This window comes from Zootoca vivipara, chromosome 13, assembly GCF_963506605.1.
Source record: "Zootoca vivipara chromosome 13, rZooViv1.1, whole genome shotgun sequence".
NCBI classification, from domain to species: Eukaryota; Metazoa; Chordata; class Lepidosauria; order Squamata; family Lacertidae; genus Zootoca; species Zootoca vivipara.
In genome coordinates, this window is record NC_083288.1 from 23,476,216 (window position 1) to 23,495,496 (window position 19,281).

Genomic DNA, 19,281 nt, shown 5'->3' on the forward strand with positions numbered 1-19,281 from the left:
CAAGAGTCTCATGCTCCACCGACTGAGCTATCCTGTGGGCTTGCAAGGCCATTTCACCCAAGCCACACCCAGCTGCCCCACACCCGACATCATATATGACATCAATGTGCGGGGCAGGTAAATACGTGACTCAGCTAAAGAGGCGTTTGCAGGCATCCGTGGATCAGCTGGTGGGTAGCACATGCCAAGCCCTAGCCGTGCAAAGCACTGTGCCTGAGGCTTTGCAAGAGGCCTTGGCAAAACCCAACCACCAGCTTGCAAAGCTCCTTGCAAGAGCTGCAGAAGAGAACACTTGGCCGGGGTTTGGCAAGCCCTGACGATCAGGAGATTGGTGAGTCTTGCTGAGCCCTTTCAAGCACTCTGCAGGACAGCGTGTTAGGGCCTGATCAGATCTCAGTTTAATGTGGATCACAAACCCCTTGGGCCTCCTTCGATCCCCTCTCGTCCATGCAACGTTCTCCTTCAACTACTGCTGTCCCCACACTTTCTCCTCCCTAAATCTGGAGTTTTAGCTCCCCTATTTGGGTTTTCAAAGGATAGGAAATCTCTGGATTTAGGGAGGAGAAAGTCAGTAGTAGTTGGAGGAGAACGCTGCATGGACGAGGGGGAACCGAAGGAGGCCCAAGGGGTTCACAATGCCCTTAAAAGTGTGATAGAGGCTGTGCAAAAGTCCTCCCCCAGAGAGAGTGCTGAAGGTATGACAGACACCAACTCATCCCACTATTGTTGCTGATAAATGGAATGTTCAGGGTTGTGTGGTCCTTCAGGTATCTGCAGGACTGCTTAGCTTGCTCAGAGACAACAACAGAACTAAAGAAATGAATGTATACAATAGCTGTGGGAACTGTCTGGTTCTCCACCAGACATTGGGACTACAACTCCCATCTTCCCTGGCCATCGGGCTTGCTGGCTGGGCTTGCTGGGAGATAGAATCCCAACAGGAGGAGGAGGAGGAGGAGGAGGAGGAGTAGGAGTAGGAGTAGTAGTTTGGATTTGATATCATGCTTTATCACTAACCGAAGGAGTCTCAAAGCGGCTAACATTCTCCTTTCCCTTCCTCCCCTACAACAAACACTCTGTGAGGTGAGTGGGGCTGAGAGACTTCAAAGAAGTGTGACTAGCCCAAGGTCACCCAGCAGCTGCATGTGGAGGAGTGGAGATGCGAACCCGGTTCACCAGATTACGAGTCTACCGCTCTTAATCACTACACCACACGGGCTGCACCTGGAGGGCTACAGGTTCCCCTGGTGTAGGACAAACCATTCTGGATCCCTTGAAAAGGTTATGTTATCAAAATTTCGGATAGTTGTGAAGTATTATTTGTAGCACATATGCGTAATGATGTGTTCATTTCGCAACAAAAGAGGCAAACAGTGAGGAATGTGTACAAGCCACATGTAATTGTGCCTCTGTCATACCACCTCCACTCTCCTGAGAAGCTGTTGCCTATTTGCAGCCTTCATTTTCAGTGAAGATGTGAAGCAGAAGCAGACCAGGAGCCTGTGAGTTTGAATTAATTTATGTTCCCCTCGTCCTTTGGTAGCCACAGCTCCGTTCCTACTTTCCTCGCCATTCTCCTATCACTCTTTGGGGAGAAAAAAATGGCACATTTGTTTGCAACACGATGCTATCTAAGTGGAACAATATGGACAGGCAAGAGATTTCTGTAGGGCGGTGCCGTCTTTAAATTGGAGCTGGAGCCCAGTCGGCAAAGCCCTCTCATAGCATGCAGACCATCACATAGCAACACCACTGAAAAGCACATATGTGGTTCCGGGATGACACTGTCTCCAGGCTTTCGTATAGCTTTTTTAATTGCAGATTGGCCAGTTGATATTTGTAGAGCCAGGAATGCTCATTCCTGCCTACAAAAGTGTGTCTGGGATGGTGGTGGTGGGGTGAGATCGGAGCGTGGATCTGACCCATTTCGGAGTTGGAAGGTTGCAAAAGCAAAATCCTGTTTCTCTGGTGTGTGTGCTCCAGTTGCATGATGCTGTTTCTCTTGGGGGACGACGACAGATACCACTTTAAACGTCTGGCACTGTCTGGTTGCATACCTGCCCCCACACGCTGTAGATCAGCAGATATTCCGAAAAAAGCATGCATCTCTTCAGTCCTCTTACTTCCCACAGAAACAACCCCCCCCCTGGCAAAATGCTGCCCCTGAAACTTCCTACCACTTGGGTGAACTGAGGGATGTGAAGCAATAATAATGAGGCGGGTGGGAGACTGGTCTATCATACCTTCCTATCCTCATTTGCTCATTGGTTTTAGAAAAAGGTCACCGGTGCCTGGTACCCATTAGGGGCTGGTAGGGTAGAAGTCAGGGAGACCAACACTAGGGGGAGCCAGAGCAAATGGCAGGCAGAGCCACCCAGCTGATTGGTTGTAAGGAAGAAGGTAGGCGGGTAGGGGCAGCTTGAGGGGAGGGAGGCAGTGCCCCATTGGCCTCAGTGAACCAGCCTCCACTGCAAAAGAGCAGGAAGTTATCTTGCTTGGACACCTCCAGTTTGGTTGGCACTCCTTCCTTGGCCAAGGAATAGATCCATCCCTTCCTTGCAGCTCCTTAAATCTGGTACCTGCAGCACAATGGCAAGAAGTACTTCACAATCCTTCCTAGTTTCTCACTGGGTGGAAGAGGTCCTCAATGACATTTTTGTGTGTGAAATATTGGAGGGGGGGGAGGACAAGAGATATGTGGGGGGTAGGGAGAGAAGCGCTCAAGAACTATTTTTAGTCAAGGAATTGGTTGCCAGGGACATTAAGCTAATTCCATCGCCATACATCAGGGAAATGACTGTGGAGCTGTTTTGGAGCCTAATTGAGGGGATTTATAGCAAAATGCAACTTGTCAGAGGTGGCAGAAGCAAAATAAAACACTCCCAAAGATGAGGAAAATCAGTCCATTCGTCATGCTTAACTCTGGATTCCTTGGCACAGCATACGGCAGATTGAGCCGAGAGTGGGATGGAGGAGGGAGACTTTGATCATGCCATCGACCCTGCTGGGTGTTTTCCAAAAGCCTGCGTAGATTCTGCATTTGGGCCAGCCATGTGCTGGGCCTAAAATTCAGCACCCTTAGAATAATACCTTACTGTCTTCTTTTAAACGCAAGCTTCTTGTGTTCATGGATGTGAAGATATCGTGATGGCGATCATCATGTGTTCCCTAAAAAAAAAAAAATCACAATATCGGTGCCTCCAGATGTAAAACATCTGCCTCTTTCCCTGGCCAGATTCCAGCAGCCGGACCACTTCTCCTCAGCCTGTACTCAGGGAGGTGGGGCGTGTCATACCTAGGAATCACCAGCCATCAAAAGCTGTTGAAGAAAAATCTTCCAAGTCATTACCGTAGTGCCTAATGCAAAAGAAGAAGAAAAACATTAACTGCTTCCTAAACAATTAAAGGAAAGGTCATCTTCTCCCTCGATGGCTGGGAGGCTTTTCTAAAATGCAGACAATGGCTGGTGGAATTTATGAAGGGGAAGGTGAGGTGAGATTTCATGCCTTTAGAAAATGAGATTTCCGTTCCCTTGATAGGTTTTTTGCCTTTCCAAACTAGAATATACACATGTGATTTGCACACTCACTAGAGGTTGCAAAATGCAGCCTGTCATAGTGTAAAAATGATATTATATTAGTGCAACTTGTTGTTGTTATTTACAGAGTACGTGGGTAGTAAAACAATAATTAATGGGTAGTAAAACTATAGTCCAGCCCTTTGGCTAATTTGTCCCTAAACCACAGGCAGCTTTCTGTGAGATAATCTTCAAGTGACTATTAAAAAGTGGGGGCCTAGGTTGGCTTGTGTGGGATTATGTGCTTTAGCAGATGCAGATTTATGTCGATGATCTCAAAGGTACAGTTGCATCCCCGTGATTCACAATAGTTTCTGCGGTACAAAACTGTCACCAGCAAGGACATTCTAACCTCACTTGCAAGATCTCTAGCCAAGGGATGTGCCTCTCTCCTCCATTCTGAATAGCACCCGGAGAGCTGACTAGATGTGTTACACAGAGATCTATCCGCATCAATTCAATGGCTCAGTCTATTGTACCAGCAGTAATTAGGAGGCATTAATACAGAATGAATTTCTCACGTCACAATTACAACTGAAGGTGTGAACCACATTTTCATCGGGCCTGATTGCAAACACTCTGGAGTAGTTAAGCTAACAAATCAAAATGATCTCTACGAACTGAATCACTGTGAGCAGCTCAGCACCACTAAAAGCTGTTGGGGTTGCAGGAGGGGGGATTTTAAGGGGAAAGGGGGTGTTTTGAGCATGCAATAGGTCACCTTGCTTACTTCCACTAGCTTTTTAGACCACTTGTCTTCCTTCTAGGTCACAGCCCTGCTAGGATGCATTAGCAGTTGAGTGAAGTGGCCCACCAGTGACTGTGGTTTGTGGAACAGTTCTGTGTAAGCAATCTGACTGGCAGAAGCACAAGGCAGAGGAAAAAAATGGCAAACAACAATGAGACCATCCAAATCCCCACGTTTCCCTCTCCCCAGGAAGACTCAGTTGGTAGCTCTTTCTTTTGCTTCCAGGGAGTAACAGATTGCCCAATTTCCGGCTAGCAATGAAAATTCCCTGTAGCCAAATTGTTGGTGGACTACAAACTAGTAGTTTCCTGTTTCATGTGTGACGCAGATTGCTGCTGAGATTTATTTTCAATGTTTCAGTTATCTACCTCGATTTGTTGGGGCTCAAGCCAGCTGGGAAACTTTACTCTATGACCTCTTGCTGTTGTTGTTGTTATTAATATTATTATCTATTAAATTTATGCCACCCTTCATCCATAGATCCCAGGGCAGTTAACTGTAGAAATTGGAGTTCTTGGTGAAGTCCAGAAATAAACAGTAAATTGCAAGAACTCGGGCCAGTAGGAAGATGAATTTTAAGTAAATCTTCAAAAGATTTGCAAACATACTTGGTACACTCTGACCATTAAAACATTGCTGATGAAGAATTGTCGAAACAGGGCCTTGTCCTGGGATTTTTTCACTGGAATTTATTTTTATTTGCCTATCATACTGGAATTGATTCCTATTTGAATTCATCATTACATAAATAAAACCTTTTGAAGATTTACTTAAAATTCATCTTCCTACTGGCCCGAGTTCTTGCAATTTACTGTTTATCCCAGGGCAGTTAACAACGTAAAATTACAATATAAAAACCACAAAATACATAAATGTTTTTGCACGCCGCCTAAAGGTGGATAATTAAGGCGTCAACCGAACCTCTCTGGGAAAGAGCATTCCACAAATGGGGAACCATGTCAGAAAAGGCCATGTTACCTGGTGGTGAGCCTGATGCACTCTGCACATGCTTGAATGCACAATCTTTCCTATTGCTTCACATGTTAGAACAGGATGCTGGACTAGATGGGCCATTGGCCTGATCCTGCTGGCTCTTCTTATGTTCTTACATTGCACAGAACAGCATGCATGCCTGAAAAAAAAAGCTCTTTGTTGTGGCACATCTTTTTTGTTATCAACAATTATTATTTATTTTCTATTTGCAATTAGTTTCTTATTTACCACACGTTTCTGGCTCAGAGCATTATACATCTGGCTCCTGTACAGTCCCCACATCCATGCAGCTGGCAGGGCCAGATTAGTTTAGTTTCAGTCTTATCACGAGCCTTCGCACCATTCTCTGGGCCTTCCTGGTGTCTGGTATGGATTTTTATTTGGCTCTAGCTGTTGCTCAATGTTGCAAAACATCTTGACTCACAGGGCTGGCTTTGCAGGTCTGGAGGTTTCGTCAATAGCTGTCCTCCCTCCCTTTGTTCATTTGCAGGTCCAAAGCTAATGGCTGCCTGGGTGGGTAGACAGGTCTTTTTTTTACCAGACCAGTAAATTTTACACAGAGTGGCAAATTGGGGGAGTTCAGATATTACAAAGAGGCACTCCCTGAGGTCACTTTCATGCCATACTATCCTCCTCAAGTCTTTAAGATATGAGCAGAGGGAAACCAATGCCCCAAACCTCATTGCACCATGCTTAATTCAGCAAACTTCAAAATATAAAAGGTGTAGGGAAAAAATAGCTGAGAGAGGAGAAGGAGAGAAGGAAAGGGTGGTGGTGGTGGTGGTGATTTTTAAGGGCTTTGCCGAGGTCAGAATATCCTTTTCCACCACTCTATCTGTCTTTCAAAAATGACACTGCAGAGTTGGGAAAGGTTCAGCGATTGTGCATGAAGAAAGTGCACAGGAAGTACTTAAGGAGTCCATGACATCACCTTAAGGAAGACACCCCCTTCTACCTATCAGATTAATTTTGAACACTTGACACCGTATTTTAAATGGTTTTTTTTTAATTCCTTAAATTTATTGCGTGTGTTTTTGGTATACACAATCTACTTTTAAAAAAAAGTACTGCCTTCCCCACCACACAAAGTTACTCTTGCCCTTGTCCAGGAAACTGAGGTATCATTTCACCTATATGGAACAATTACATGTTAAGTAGCTATCATAGCAAAAAAGAAAAGAAAAGAAAGGACATTTATCAGGAAAGACTTTTGAGGAAGGCTCTGTGTACATTCCCTTTTACTCTATATTAACCATAATCCATATATTTCCTGTTATTTCTTAGTAAATACTGCATTTTGACGTGTGTCCCCCCCCCCCAAAAGCCCAGTTTGGATCAGAACTGAGAAAAAGAGCAACCTAGCTGTGTTTTAAGCTGGCAATGTGCACCCAGCAAGTGTGTTGCTCTCCAGGGTCCTGAAGTGGACTGTTCTTTGGGAATCCCAGTTTAGAACGCTAAAAAGCGCCAGAGGTGGTGGAGAGAGAGGAGGCTTGAGATATCTGGTGTGCCCTAGACAGGACAGTGCTCATGGTTATTTTCCTCCTCCATAGCTTGGCCACAAATGAGTGTCTGATACTACTCTACATAGAGTAGACGTCTTAGGCTGCTGCGGGGTGGGGGTGGGGGTGGAAATCTTTAAAGAGCCTTGTGCAACTTTACAGCAGATTTATGGTGGGTGCGTAAGCTTTTATGGACTAGGGAGTCCACTTCATCAGATGCAAGATAGCTCCAGTCTCCCAGAGAGATGGCAAGCATTTCATTATATTTTTGGCGATGCTTTATGAGGCTTTTTCTGCATCAAGAATTTGAAGTGGGATTGTGGCCAAATGATGCAATCAAAATTAACATTATGTGTATGGGTAGGTGTGGGATAGGGGACTTTTAGGTCTCATACATTATCTCCACATGAGGCAGGAAGGCTGCCCTCTGCTGCTGTGCCAGAACTTGTGAAACTTGCTATCATGTTACCTTAAACCTAGTTGATGAAGGCGAAAACAAAACCAGTGATTAAGGATGGGATTTTCTGAAACGCTTCAAGTTAAGTGTATATGCACAGGGTTGTCCCCACCCCTCCCCAATTCCCACCATGCTCCTTGATCTCGAGGAGAAGTGGGTTAATTTTTAACAGGTTCCATTAAAATGCATTTAAAAAAAGATATTAAACACATACTATATATGTATTTGATCCAGGTTTCCTAAAGCAACCAGATGCATGCACGTTACATGCAATGGTATAAAAATACTTATGTATTCATATTTATAAAATTGTGCATGCGGATCAATGCTTTAATACAGTGCATGGGTGACTCAGACACAAGCAGACACTTCTTTGGGCCAGAACCATCAAATTCATTGTATAAATCTGTTTAAAATGGATTCCTCCTTCATCGCTACCAACTCGCATTCATTCCTCACATGTACAGCACAGTTCTACTTTTCAAGCTCCCAGCTCCCTGAGTCCTGTTTTTGCTTGCAAGAGTTGTTTCCAGTGCAGTGGAATTTCCCCTCTACCTTTTTTTATGAAGGGCATTAAAAACACGGCTTGGAAAGCAGCCCTCGTTTTATCACTGGGGAGGCTGTACATCAAATGCCAGGACCATTTCCCTGTCCTGGGACTAATGTTGTGGGCGTTCTCTCCCCCCCCCCCGCTTCCTCCTTCCAAGAGGACGGTGCGCATTCCCAAGTGGATATTTGCAATTACCATGCCAGAACGCCTTTGTCAAAGACTAGTCATGCTACAGAGTGATTGTGCAAACAGTGCCAACAAGCTTTGGGGTGAAGTGGCAGTGTCCAACAAATTTGAAAACAGGGCAGAATGGATCCTGCAGCTAGATCTGAAGTTGTGTGTGTGTGTGTGTGTGTGTGTGTGTGTGTGTGTGTGTTGCTGGGGGAGATGAGGCTAAGGACACAATTGGAGGGACTGCCATAAATAGTATATTAACTAAAAGGGCAAACCAAACATTCTATTAGCTACATAGCTGCATCTAAAGGCAAGGTGTTTTTTACATAAATTGCCGGCACAGGGACACTGATCCAGATTGTGGTGCTAGTGGTGGGAAGTAAGGTAAAGGTAAAGGGACCCCTGACCATTAGGTCCAGTCGTGACCGACTCTGGGGTTGCGCGCTCATCTCGCATTATTGGCCGAGGGAGCAGGCGTACAGCTTCCAGGTCATGTGGCCAGCATGACAAAGCCGCTTCTGGCGGACCAGAGCAGCACACGGAAACGCCTTTTACCTTCCCGCCGGAGCGGTCCCTATTTATCTACTTGCATTTTGACATGCTTTCGAACTGCTAGGTTGGCAGGAGCTGGGACCGAGCAACGGGAGCTCACCCCGTCACAGGGATTCAAACCGCTGACCTTCTGATCAGCAAGCCCTAGGCTCAGTGGTTTAACCCATAGCGCCACCTGGGTCCCAGTGGTGGGAAGTAGCAGGGGCTTAATCCCATTGTAGAGCATCACAGCTCAGACAAGACTCAGTATTTGCATGTAGCAGAGCTGGAGGAAATCCTGTGAAAGAGTCTCTGCAGTCCTGATTCGTAGTATGGCTGCTCTCTTCCCTTAATTATCTGTGCGAGGTGCTCTGGCCTTGTCTCCACTGGCCAGTTGTTGGAGTGGGGTGGTGGATGCTGTTGGGTCTGAGAAGAGTCATGTTGACATTGTGCTGAAGTTCCCTGGGGTTTTCAGGAGACAGGCTGTTTGCAAAGTGTCCTTTCTCCCAGTTTCACATCATCAAGGTTCTCACTTGTGAGCTTGGGGGGACCCTTTCCATTGGACATTCATGATGAACTGTGCGCATGACGTTATCGTGACAGTGTTCCCGCTTTCAGTATCCTGTTGCACCTGGCAAGATTTTGGGGTGGGAGCACTGCTTTGTTCCCAGTAAGTACGTGCCTTGCAATGTCCTACTAAAATCCCATGACTTTTTATACCGCAAATGTTCTGGGGCTGTTATTGTTGTTTGTGTCCCACATTTGTGGCGCTAATGTGCAAGAGTGCCCCCTCCAGATAACAATAATGCAGCAACACTGGGGAAGCACCACAGAACCACCAATAAAGTGGAGTGATGTGCAGATGGCCCAGTATAAATCCACCGCTAACACACTATTATTGCATCAGTGACATAAAAATCTCCCTCCCTATTGAACTCAATGTAAGGAATATTGCTTGCACCAAGTTGTTCTAAGGACTGTCTGGGAGAGGGAAAGAGGTTTCCATTCAACATATTGACACCCATTTCCCCATGTGCCAGGCTGTGCCCATATGAGGATCAGCATTGTGCTATTTATCTATACATCTATCTATATTTATGGTGCTCACTAGCCAGAAGATTTGACTTCCATCTGTATCTGCAACTTTGGGAAATAGCCTGCTCTGCTTCAGAGTCTCCCTGTGTCTTTCCAATTCAACTCATTATTTGGGGTTGAATTAGATCTGTTAAAAAGCTATATATTTATGGTGCTCACTAGCCAGAAGATTTGACTTCCATCTGTATCTGCAGCTTTGGGAAACAGCCTGCTCTGCTTCAGAGTCTCCCTGTGTCTTTCCAATTATTTGGGGTTGAATTAGATCTGTTAAAAAGTGGAGCTCTGTCTTCCCATCTTCTATTCACTATAATAGGGAATTAAAAAATACTATAACTCCCCCCTTGCTTTTCACAGAATTGATTGAAATTTGCAGCTATAGCTGTCCTTCTAAAGCAAATTAAGCCTCCCTGGTTTATAGGCAGGTACATCCAGGGGTTTAAAGTTTGATCTTGTTTTATTTGAATTGCATTTATTTGCTGCTTTATTTGAATCGGTTTTATCTACAATTGGATAGAATTTCGAGGCATGGTTGCCACTTATGATGAGATGGAGCCTGCCCAAGTTCAGAATGGTAGCTACAGTGATTATCCTGCAAGGACAGACTTCTCCATTTTGTTGTGGGTACAGTAAGAATCAGAGAGGTGCAAAAGGGAACACCATGAATCCCAAGGAATTGCTGGGGTGGGGGAAATGCACCTCAGTCAGGACCCAGGTTGTTGATGTCCCCCCCCCCTCAGTCAGGAGACCCAGGTTGTTGTTGTCCCCCCTAGATTTTTGGGGGTACAGCTTCTTCTCCCTAGGAGAGAGAGAGCTCTCCGTTGACTTGCATGGGCAAGAGGGTAGTGGAAAAATGACTATGGATCCATAGGAAGGCCCTCCTAGCAAACATCCTGCTGCTACGCCAAGAGTCATTGATGGGGTGCAGATTTATTCTTCCCTAGCTCTTGGGAGACAGCCTCTTTTCCTTGGAAAGAGATATATCTCCCTTGGTTTTCATACGGGAAGTGAATGAAGGAAAAATAAAATAAATCCACAGGAAAGTCTGGGGTGTGGCAAACATCATCCTTGCCTGAGCATGGGCCCTATTATTCCAGGGGCCACTGGTGGGAGGTGGCCTTCTATCCCCTCCCCACCCCATATCTCCATTGACTTGCATAAAGGAAGGCACAGATTCACGTGCAAAGGAAATACCACATCTAATCCCTCCCCCAAAATTGCTGTGATTGGGGGCTGTGAGGAAATAATTCATTGGGATTAAAAGTTAACCCTGTCCATCAAACTGAAAAGACTCCACTACTCATTTTCCCACCCCCTCCTGGGCTCTGAGGGTTTATCTATCCAGCTTGACTTTGGGCTGTGAGTGTTGTGTGTGTTTGGACACCTGAAGCCAGAGAGTCACTCAGAAGCTCAGAGAGTCTCCAGTTTGATCTGAAACGCTTTCTTAGTGGCATGATCCAATTCAGAAATGTTAGAATCTGATTTGCTTTGCCATTCAGCTGATGCTCATTCCCTACTATCTATTTATCCTTTTAAAAAAACAGACAAACAACTTTTGCAAATGGAATGATCCAAGCATTCAGACTTTACCCAATGTTTTGAATAAACGGAGGTTTGTTTGTTTGTTTGTTTTGCTGTCAGCTGCCGGTTTGAGCACCAGCTGCTCTTACAGTAGATAGGAAGTGCAGCATTGCTAACCAGACGTAACAGTGTCAAGGATCAAAACAGGAAGGACGGCAAGCAGGTTGTTGCTGGAATTTTGAGAAATCTAAGTGGCTGCCAACGTAGCCTGCAGCCTCGGCAAATATGTGTTTCTTCCTGGTTTGAGTGAGACCGGTTGATCCGCCCAGTGTCTCCTTGTGGCAGAAAGTATGGAAGACGTTGTGGAACAGAGAGAGCTGCCTTATACCGAATCTCGCTCAGCGCTGTGTACAGTACACCAACTGACAGCAGCTCTCCAGTGATTCAGACAAGGGACACTCCCAGCCCTATCTGGAAATGCCAGGGGTTGCACTTTAACCTTCTGCATGCAAAGCAGATGCTCTCCCACTGAGCCACGCCCCCTTCCCCTTCACCACCTAGCTCTTGCCCAGCTGGAAAGGTTGGCTCTAACCCTGAAACCTTTCACTGCAGCAGGCTTGAGACTTTTGCCTGGCTGGATAGCATCTTACTGTGCAAAGAACAAAGAGTCACATTCATTGGCCACCTCTGGCATGCGGCCCCTGGTAGGTCACCAATGAGGGAATGGGGCCCTCGGGTTGGAAAAAGTTCCCCTCCCCTGTGGTACGAGATGCTCTCATACACTGGGATGTAGAGACGGGACCAGGATCAATGAGAAGATGAGATGAACCAGAATCGCACAAACATTTCAGCCTCCTCCTCCTCCACCTCTTTCCCGCTTTCTCTGTAGTTTCCTCTCATCTCGGATTCTCTCTGCGTCTCCCGCAGCTTAATTACGAGGCTGGCATTTGTCAGGCCGCCAGCCCCCAAAACGGAGAGATTCACGGGAAGCTCTTGCCACCTCGCAAGAACCAAAGGGGTGTGTGAGCGCGCAAAGGCCATTGCCTGCTTAGCAGCATCACTGTTCCATAGGCAGTGGGTTTTCTTTCTCTTTCATTCCCCCTCCCCACCCTCTCTTTTTTATTTAAAAAATCAACAGCTGTTAATGGGGAGCAGAGGTGAAAATAAAACATTCACACCCACAACGAACTAACATTTTACAGCAGTAAATTTTATCTGCATGCAGGAAAATACAGAGGGCTGGGGGAGGGGAGGGGGAGGCCAGATCTTAAATTCTCAGCTGAACTGAAAAATGCTGCAATAATGCAGACATTAAACACTGGGGAGGAATTCTTTTGAGCAGGGCATTCTCCACCATTGTGGTTGTTGTTGTTGTTGTTTAGTCGTTTAGTCGTGTCCGACTCTTCGTGACCCCATGGACCATAGCACGCCAGGCACTCCTGTCTTCCACTGCCTCCCGCAGTTTGGTCAGACTCATGTTCGTAGCTTCAAGAACACTGTCCAACCATCTTGTCCTCTGTCGTCCCCTTCTCCTTGTGCCCTCAATCTTTCCCAACATCAGGGTCTTTTCCAGGGAGTCTTCTCTTCTCATGAGATGGCCAAAGTATTGGAGCCTCAGCTTCACAATCTGTGCTTCCAGTGAGCACTCAGGGCTGATTTCCTTCAGAATGGATAGGTTTGATCTTCTTGCAGTCCATGGGACTCTCAAGAGTCTCCTCCAGCACCATAATTCAAAAGCATCAATTCTTCGGCGATCAGCCTTCTTTATGGTCCAGCTCTCCACCATTAGCTCCACCAAAGCCAGGATGGTACAGATAGCCATCCCCCAGCAGAGAGGGCTATTGCTTTTCAAGGTATTCAAGGTCATTTGGGAGTGGGGTTAGGAGGATTAGATATGAACCAGGTGCCTGTGTATGGGAACCCACTTCAGATTTCGTTTACCATGAACTAGGGATGCTTCAGGGTTTCATTTGGTCAGCAATTAACATCGATGGCAAAATTGACGTGATTGGCACTTCCTGGAATAATATGTGAATTGGAACATACTTGTCTGTTTGATGGCTGAGCTTTGATAATGAATACGTACCTTGCCGATGATAGGCTGCCACATTCTGCCTGTGGGAAGGCAGATAAGGGCATTAAAGTCCCGTTAGGTTATTCTCTGCTGACAGTCTGAATTCATTTTCTTTCGGACTTTCCACCTCCTCTTCCCCGCAACTCCTTCTTTCATTGAACTTGTCTTCCTTTAGAGAAGGTACAGAGTAAAATAAGGGCAGATAAAATGGTATTGGAGGAGTGGTTCATTATCTGAACCAAGGGGTGGGGAACCTGTGGGCCTCTAGATGTTGCTGAACTACAACTCCCGTCGGGGTATGGATGGGAGTCGGAGTCCAGCAAAATCTGCAGCGACACGTATTCCCTATCCTAGGGTTATGCTGTGGTTATATTTTCAAAGGGTTGTGCAAGTCCTCCGTGGCTTCCTTGTCCCCAAGCAACTCTGACAATATAATATGTAACTTGGCACAAGGCACAGACTTAATCCAATCAAGACTGCAAAAGTTCCCTCTGTTATCGCCTCGTGAAATAAACCGCACACAGGATTTAACAACGTGCCCTTTCAAGGAGACACCTCTCTCTTTCCCCACCCCACCCCACCCCCACCCCCCACTGATCCTCTCTCCTTACCTTTAACTTCTGGCTTGGGAAAGAGTTGTGTAACTTGGAAAACACACACCTTACAGTGCATTGCAATCATCGCTTGGGCCTAATTCACTGATCCTGTGAATGGATCGATGCAGCTATCAATACAGCCATTTGACTATTCTCAGAAAGAACAAGTGGGGTGTTTGTTTGTTTTTTCACAGGGGAGGGATGACAAGAAGGCATAGAAGGAGAAAGTGCTCAGATAGGACTAGTCATAATAGCTCCGTCTAACCTACCTCACCTGAAGGAGCATCTCCACCCCTATTGTTGAGCCCAGACACTGAGATCCAGCTCCGAGGGCCTTCTGGCAGTTCCCTCACCGCCAGAAGTGAAGCTACAGGGAACCAGCCAGAGGGTCTTCTCGGTAGTAGCACCCACCCTGTGGAACGCCTTCCCATCATATGCCAAGGAGATGAGTAACTATATAACCTTTAGAAGACATCTGAAGACAGCCTTGTATAGGGAAGCTTTTTAATGTTTAATGTTTTATTATGTTTTTATATATGTTGGAAGCAGCCCATTGTGACTGAGGCAACCCAGTCAGATGGGCAGGGTACAAATTATTATTATTATTATTATTATTATTATTATTATTATTATTATTATCTACAGGGTTGTTGTGAGGATAAAAGGGTGGAGTGGCATGTAAGTGGCCTGAGCATCCTTGGCAAAGTGCAATGAATAATAATGTTTTAAAGAGTGACACCAAGAAAGCAAAGTGGGAAAAAACATTCCCTTTCTTCCCCGCCTGTCTATCTCTCTCTCCCTTCTGCCTCCTGTCTCATAATTTTTTTTTTTTAATTAAAGGTTTTCTCAGTTTACAAAGACTTGGGCAATGTCTCTCATAGCTTTTTTACAGATCAGTTTCAATTGTTGAGACATTGGGGAGGAAAGTCTCATAATTTTAAAAAAATTCCAGTCATCCACCGAAACTGATAGGCAGCCTGGGAAGAGCAAACAAAACAATATACTTCTTGATCTTAATAGCCCATTTTATCACCAATGGTTCTTGCTGTTGACTATTTAATGTTCTCGCTTGACTCTGTCCTACGTGATTTCAATTTGGGCATTGTATATGCTTTCAGAGGCTTTGTGTTTACCTTTTTCACGACGAGCTGTCTTGAGTTCATTTTGAAAGAGAGGTAGGACATGAATGTTTTAAAAGACTGATACATAATTAAAGTAAAATTATTCACCCAATGTTATGAGAAGCCCCGGCAGAAATTGGCTCAGTCTGGTGGTTGATGACTGCATGATGGAAGACGGGTCTATCAGTGACTAGCTACCAGTCGTGCCAACCGGTGGTGGCTACTTCATTAGGGCTAATGGGACACTGCCCCACCAGTCTCCATCTGCCCACAGTCAGCCCCCACCTGCCTGCCAGCTTCCTCCTCCTCAGTCCCAGTGTTGTTGCCCTTGTAGAACTCAGCAGGAAGGAGGATGGGGCTGGAGGCTCTGCCTGCCCTTCGCTCTGGCGCCACCTACTGTTAGCCTCCCTGTCTTCTTCTCTATCAGTGTGCATCACTGCAGATGGCACCAAAAATTCAGAACATCCACCTGCAGCATCAGTAATCTTCCCCTCTGACCACCACATGCTGAGAGCTAACAGCAGGGAAGTGGAACCTCAGGCCTGGGAGGGGGGAGCAAAATATGGCCCTCCAGTCCTGTCTGGCCCTTGGGACTGTTGATGGATTTGAACCATAAGTCTCTACTACCAGCTGCCAAGTCGGTGAATTCCAGGACGACGACCAGGAACAGAAGTTGCTGAACAGTAGAGCCATACCTCGGTTTAAGTCCGCTGCGGTTTGAGTACTTTCGGTTTGAGTACTCTGTGGACCCGGAAGTGTTTACTTCCGGGTTCTGCCGCGTGCGCATGCGCAGAAGCGATCTGCGTGGTCCACGCATGCACAGAAGCACTCTATCAGCACTTCACGCATGCGCGGATGCAGCCCAATTGGCCTGCCAATCCGGCCCGCGACGACCCCCGCCGCCCGCTCTTATGGCGCGCAGCGCGGCAGCGCTCTTCCGGGTCGGGAAAAAAGCGCCGAAAATCCTTTGTGCGCATGCGTATGGGCCTCTCCCGACCCGGAAGAGGTCATTTCTGGTGCACTTCCGGGTCGGGGGAGGCCCATACGCACGCACACAACGGATTCTCGGCGCTTTTTCCACCCTGGAAGCGCGCCGCCGCACCAGTAAGCGCCCGTGCACATGCGCACGGGCGCGCACTCCCCCGCCCGCCGGCCCGCACAGGCGCGCACTCCCCTGTCCTCCGGCCCGCCGCGCGATCGGCGCAGTGGGAACCGGCCCAAACGTCGGTAAGTCTGGGGACCCCTGGTATATCTTCTCATATTCCTGGCTTGAAGGAGAGAGAGAGAGAGAGAGAGAGCACGAGAGAGAGCACTCAGGCAGGAAGGAAGTACATAGGATTATTTCCTTTGTTAGAAATACCCACCGAAGCATTAAAGAACTGACCTCATACAGTCCCTTCTATATTGAGTCAGGCACTCTGAGTGTCAGTCCATCATGTGACTGTCTGCCAATCATGCATTTGTGATTTTGACTGGAAATCCCACAGCAAGTGGCCTCAAACGGGAATGTGGACCTCAGGCTGAAATCGCTTCCCTGCTTCTAGGATAGATATAAATATCATGCTTGTGGGTCTCTTGTCCCCGTGGGAATGTTCGTAGCTGCTCCTGAAATACGTCCGATAACAGATCTGGTGAAAACAGTCCTCATATTCTAACCTTCTAATATAAAATGCAGTCTGTCTGCCTTAGATGGGCTATAGAAGTGATTCTGTAGCTCAGAGATGGCCAACTTGTCACCCACAGGGACCATGGCTGCCAAGTTCCGGCCTGAGAAATAAGGGACTGGACCAGAAGTAGCAGACTGGAAGTAGCACTGCCGCCATTTTGGAACTGGGCAAAGCAGCATCAAAAGTCGCTTCTGAGCATGCTCCGCCCAGTTCCAAAATGGCCACCGCGCCAGAATAAACCAGGGGGAAACAAAAAAATCCGTTTTTCGGCTGGGGACAGCTGGAAAAACGGGGGTTTCCCGGGGAATAGGGGAGACTTGGCAGCTATGACAGGGACCATCTAGATTGTAAAGCAATTTCAACCTGGAAGACCTAACAAACTGAATTCAAGGTGTGTCTTTGAAACAAAACACCAATAAACAACCATTTGTGCCCAGAACAGGCAAAAGAGGCTTACAAGATTTGCTTTTGAGCCTCTGTCTGCTAGTAACCTGAACAGCTGATGTGTGTTGACTGAGCCTGGCAAGAGATGGACTCCTGTATATATCCAAGTGGAACAAACTACTCATTGCACCATACTTCTCCTTGGTTTCACCATGACAATAAGTAGAGTGGGCTCATTGAGGGACACAGGTGGCAAAGGCCCACAGACAGAAGCCATGGAGGGAGTAGATACCAGTTAATGGCTGAAGTCCCCTCCCTCGTGTGCCACTCAAGACCCCAAACGAAGAAACATTCTCCATCTTTTCCTACAATACCTTCTTGCATAATGCCAAGTTGCCCTGCTGTTTGCCACCTTCTGAGTAATGGGTTTCTTTGTGAAGGAACTTAATGAAATGCTCTAATTTAGGAAGGGGTCCAAATAGAACTGTGGAGGCCACAATAAACAAACCATTAAAAAGGCTTCCTGGAACCAAAAGGAGCCTCCTTCCTTGCAGCCAAAACAATTTAATTCATTTCAGGCACTGAGCTCAACCCATCCCCTTTCACCAGCCTTTTAGCTGTGACATTTGATGTGGCTCCTGGTGAGACATTAATGAGTCAACAGTAGTGTCCACCTCGTACAAAGAACCACGGGCTCCATGAAGTCAACTTTGAGGCAGGGGTCGTCACCATCATTTTAAAGTCCACAGGGCTCAGTGCATTTTTTTTTAGAGTGGCTGGTCCTCACCCTCCGGATAGGTGTGACAGGTTCTTCAGCTTCCTCCGACCCCCTGCCCATCTCCATGGATGACAAGCAGAGACCAGTAATACTGACAGAGAAGCCACTGTAAGCCGTTTTGTGTGTCCATAGACAGAAATGTGGGCAGAAATTGTAACATCAAGTGAAATAATGACACCTCAACTCCTCCCATCTAAACTGACACCACGTGGGTATTGCTTTGTCATCCCATCAGCTGGAGCTAGACCCTACATACTGTAGAGGTGTCCGAATCATCCAATGTGCCTGGAGCCAGCATGGTGTAGTGGTTGGAGTGTCCATCCAGGACCTGGGAGACCAGGGTTCAAATCCCCCACTCGGCCATGAAGCTCACTGGGTGACCACTTCTCTCAATCTAACCGACCTCACAGGGTTGTTGTGAGGAGAAAATGGAGGTTCAGGAACAGAAAACAATGCATGCTCCCTTGAGCACCTTGAAGGAAAGGTGGTATATAAATGTGATAAACAAATATCCCAAAAGCTCATCATTCTAAACAGAAGTCACTGCCTCTCTGTTCGAAAGCGGTGTTCCAGATACACAGCAAACAGACACCAAAAATAGATTTTAATTAGCTATAGTGAATAATTTGAGAGAAAAAGACAACAATATTTAGAAATTGCAAGGCATAAACCTAGGTCATAGCCCATCAGGAAGCTCTTCACTGTGTGTTTTATGGAAATCAGTGGGAGTGCCCTTGAAGCAGGAATATTTCATAATGAATTGCTTCCTTATTCATTTAAGCAAGCAATTCCAGGCTGGGTAGTCTAAATTTAATTGTCTTCATATCACTACAGAGCAATGAATGAACAGCAAACTCATAGAGGGGAGGGGCAGAACTTTGGCAAGTTGAAGACAGCAGGCTTCTTTTTAATAGTGTACATTTCTGGATGCTACCCCTGCTTGCTGCATTTCCTACCTCTATCCATCTTGGATCCAACTCATGCCAGCTCTGGGGAGCCCCTCCCAACGGAGTTTAGGTTTCTGCAGGTGTTTTCCGCAACTTGTCATTGATGCAATCCTACCACATTAGTGGTGGATTTATACTGGAGCACCCACACCCCATTCCGCTTCCGTAGCTGTTCTGCGACGCTTCTCAATTCTTACCGCATTATTGTGGTTCGAAAGAGGCGCAGGCAATGGCAGCAACACCACCACCCTCAGAACATTTCTGGTATGGAAAATTACAGGATTTCTGCAGGAAGCTGCATCACGTGGCACCAATAGGAAACAAAGCAGGGTGTCTGCCCTGAGACATTTGCAGGCTCAAAACAGTATTGAAAGCAGAATCGCATATAAGATCATGAGCGCAAATAACCATCAATGCACAAGAAAAAGGATGCCTGGAGGAGCCCCTAAAAGTATTTGAATGCAAGGCAAAACCACAACGAGGAAGGAATTCCACTTCTAAAGTGATCCTGGCTTACTTGGGAAGCACATATCTAGATACTTCCCAGCTGTGAATCTCCCTTTTCTTGGTTT

At 46.5% G+C, this 19,281-nt stretch overlaps 1 protein-coding gene across 1 annotated transcript in view; it reads left to right on the forward strand.

Annotated features, from left to right (window-relative positions):
• Positions 1-595: 595 nt before the first annotated feature.
• Positions 596-19,281, forward strand: part of LOC118094615 (Golgi-associated RAB2 interactor protein 3-like) — a 71,282-nt gene continuing 52,596 nt past the window's right edge. The window contains exon 1 of the mRNA XM_060282111.1: positions 596-695. Coding sequence (XP_060138094.1) covers positions 596-695 — 100 coding nt within the window. The remainder of the gene's footprint in view (positions 696-19,281) is intronic.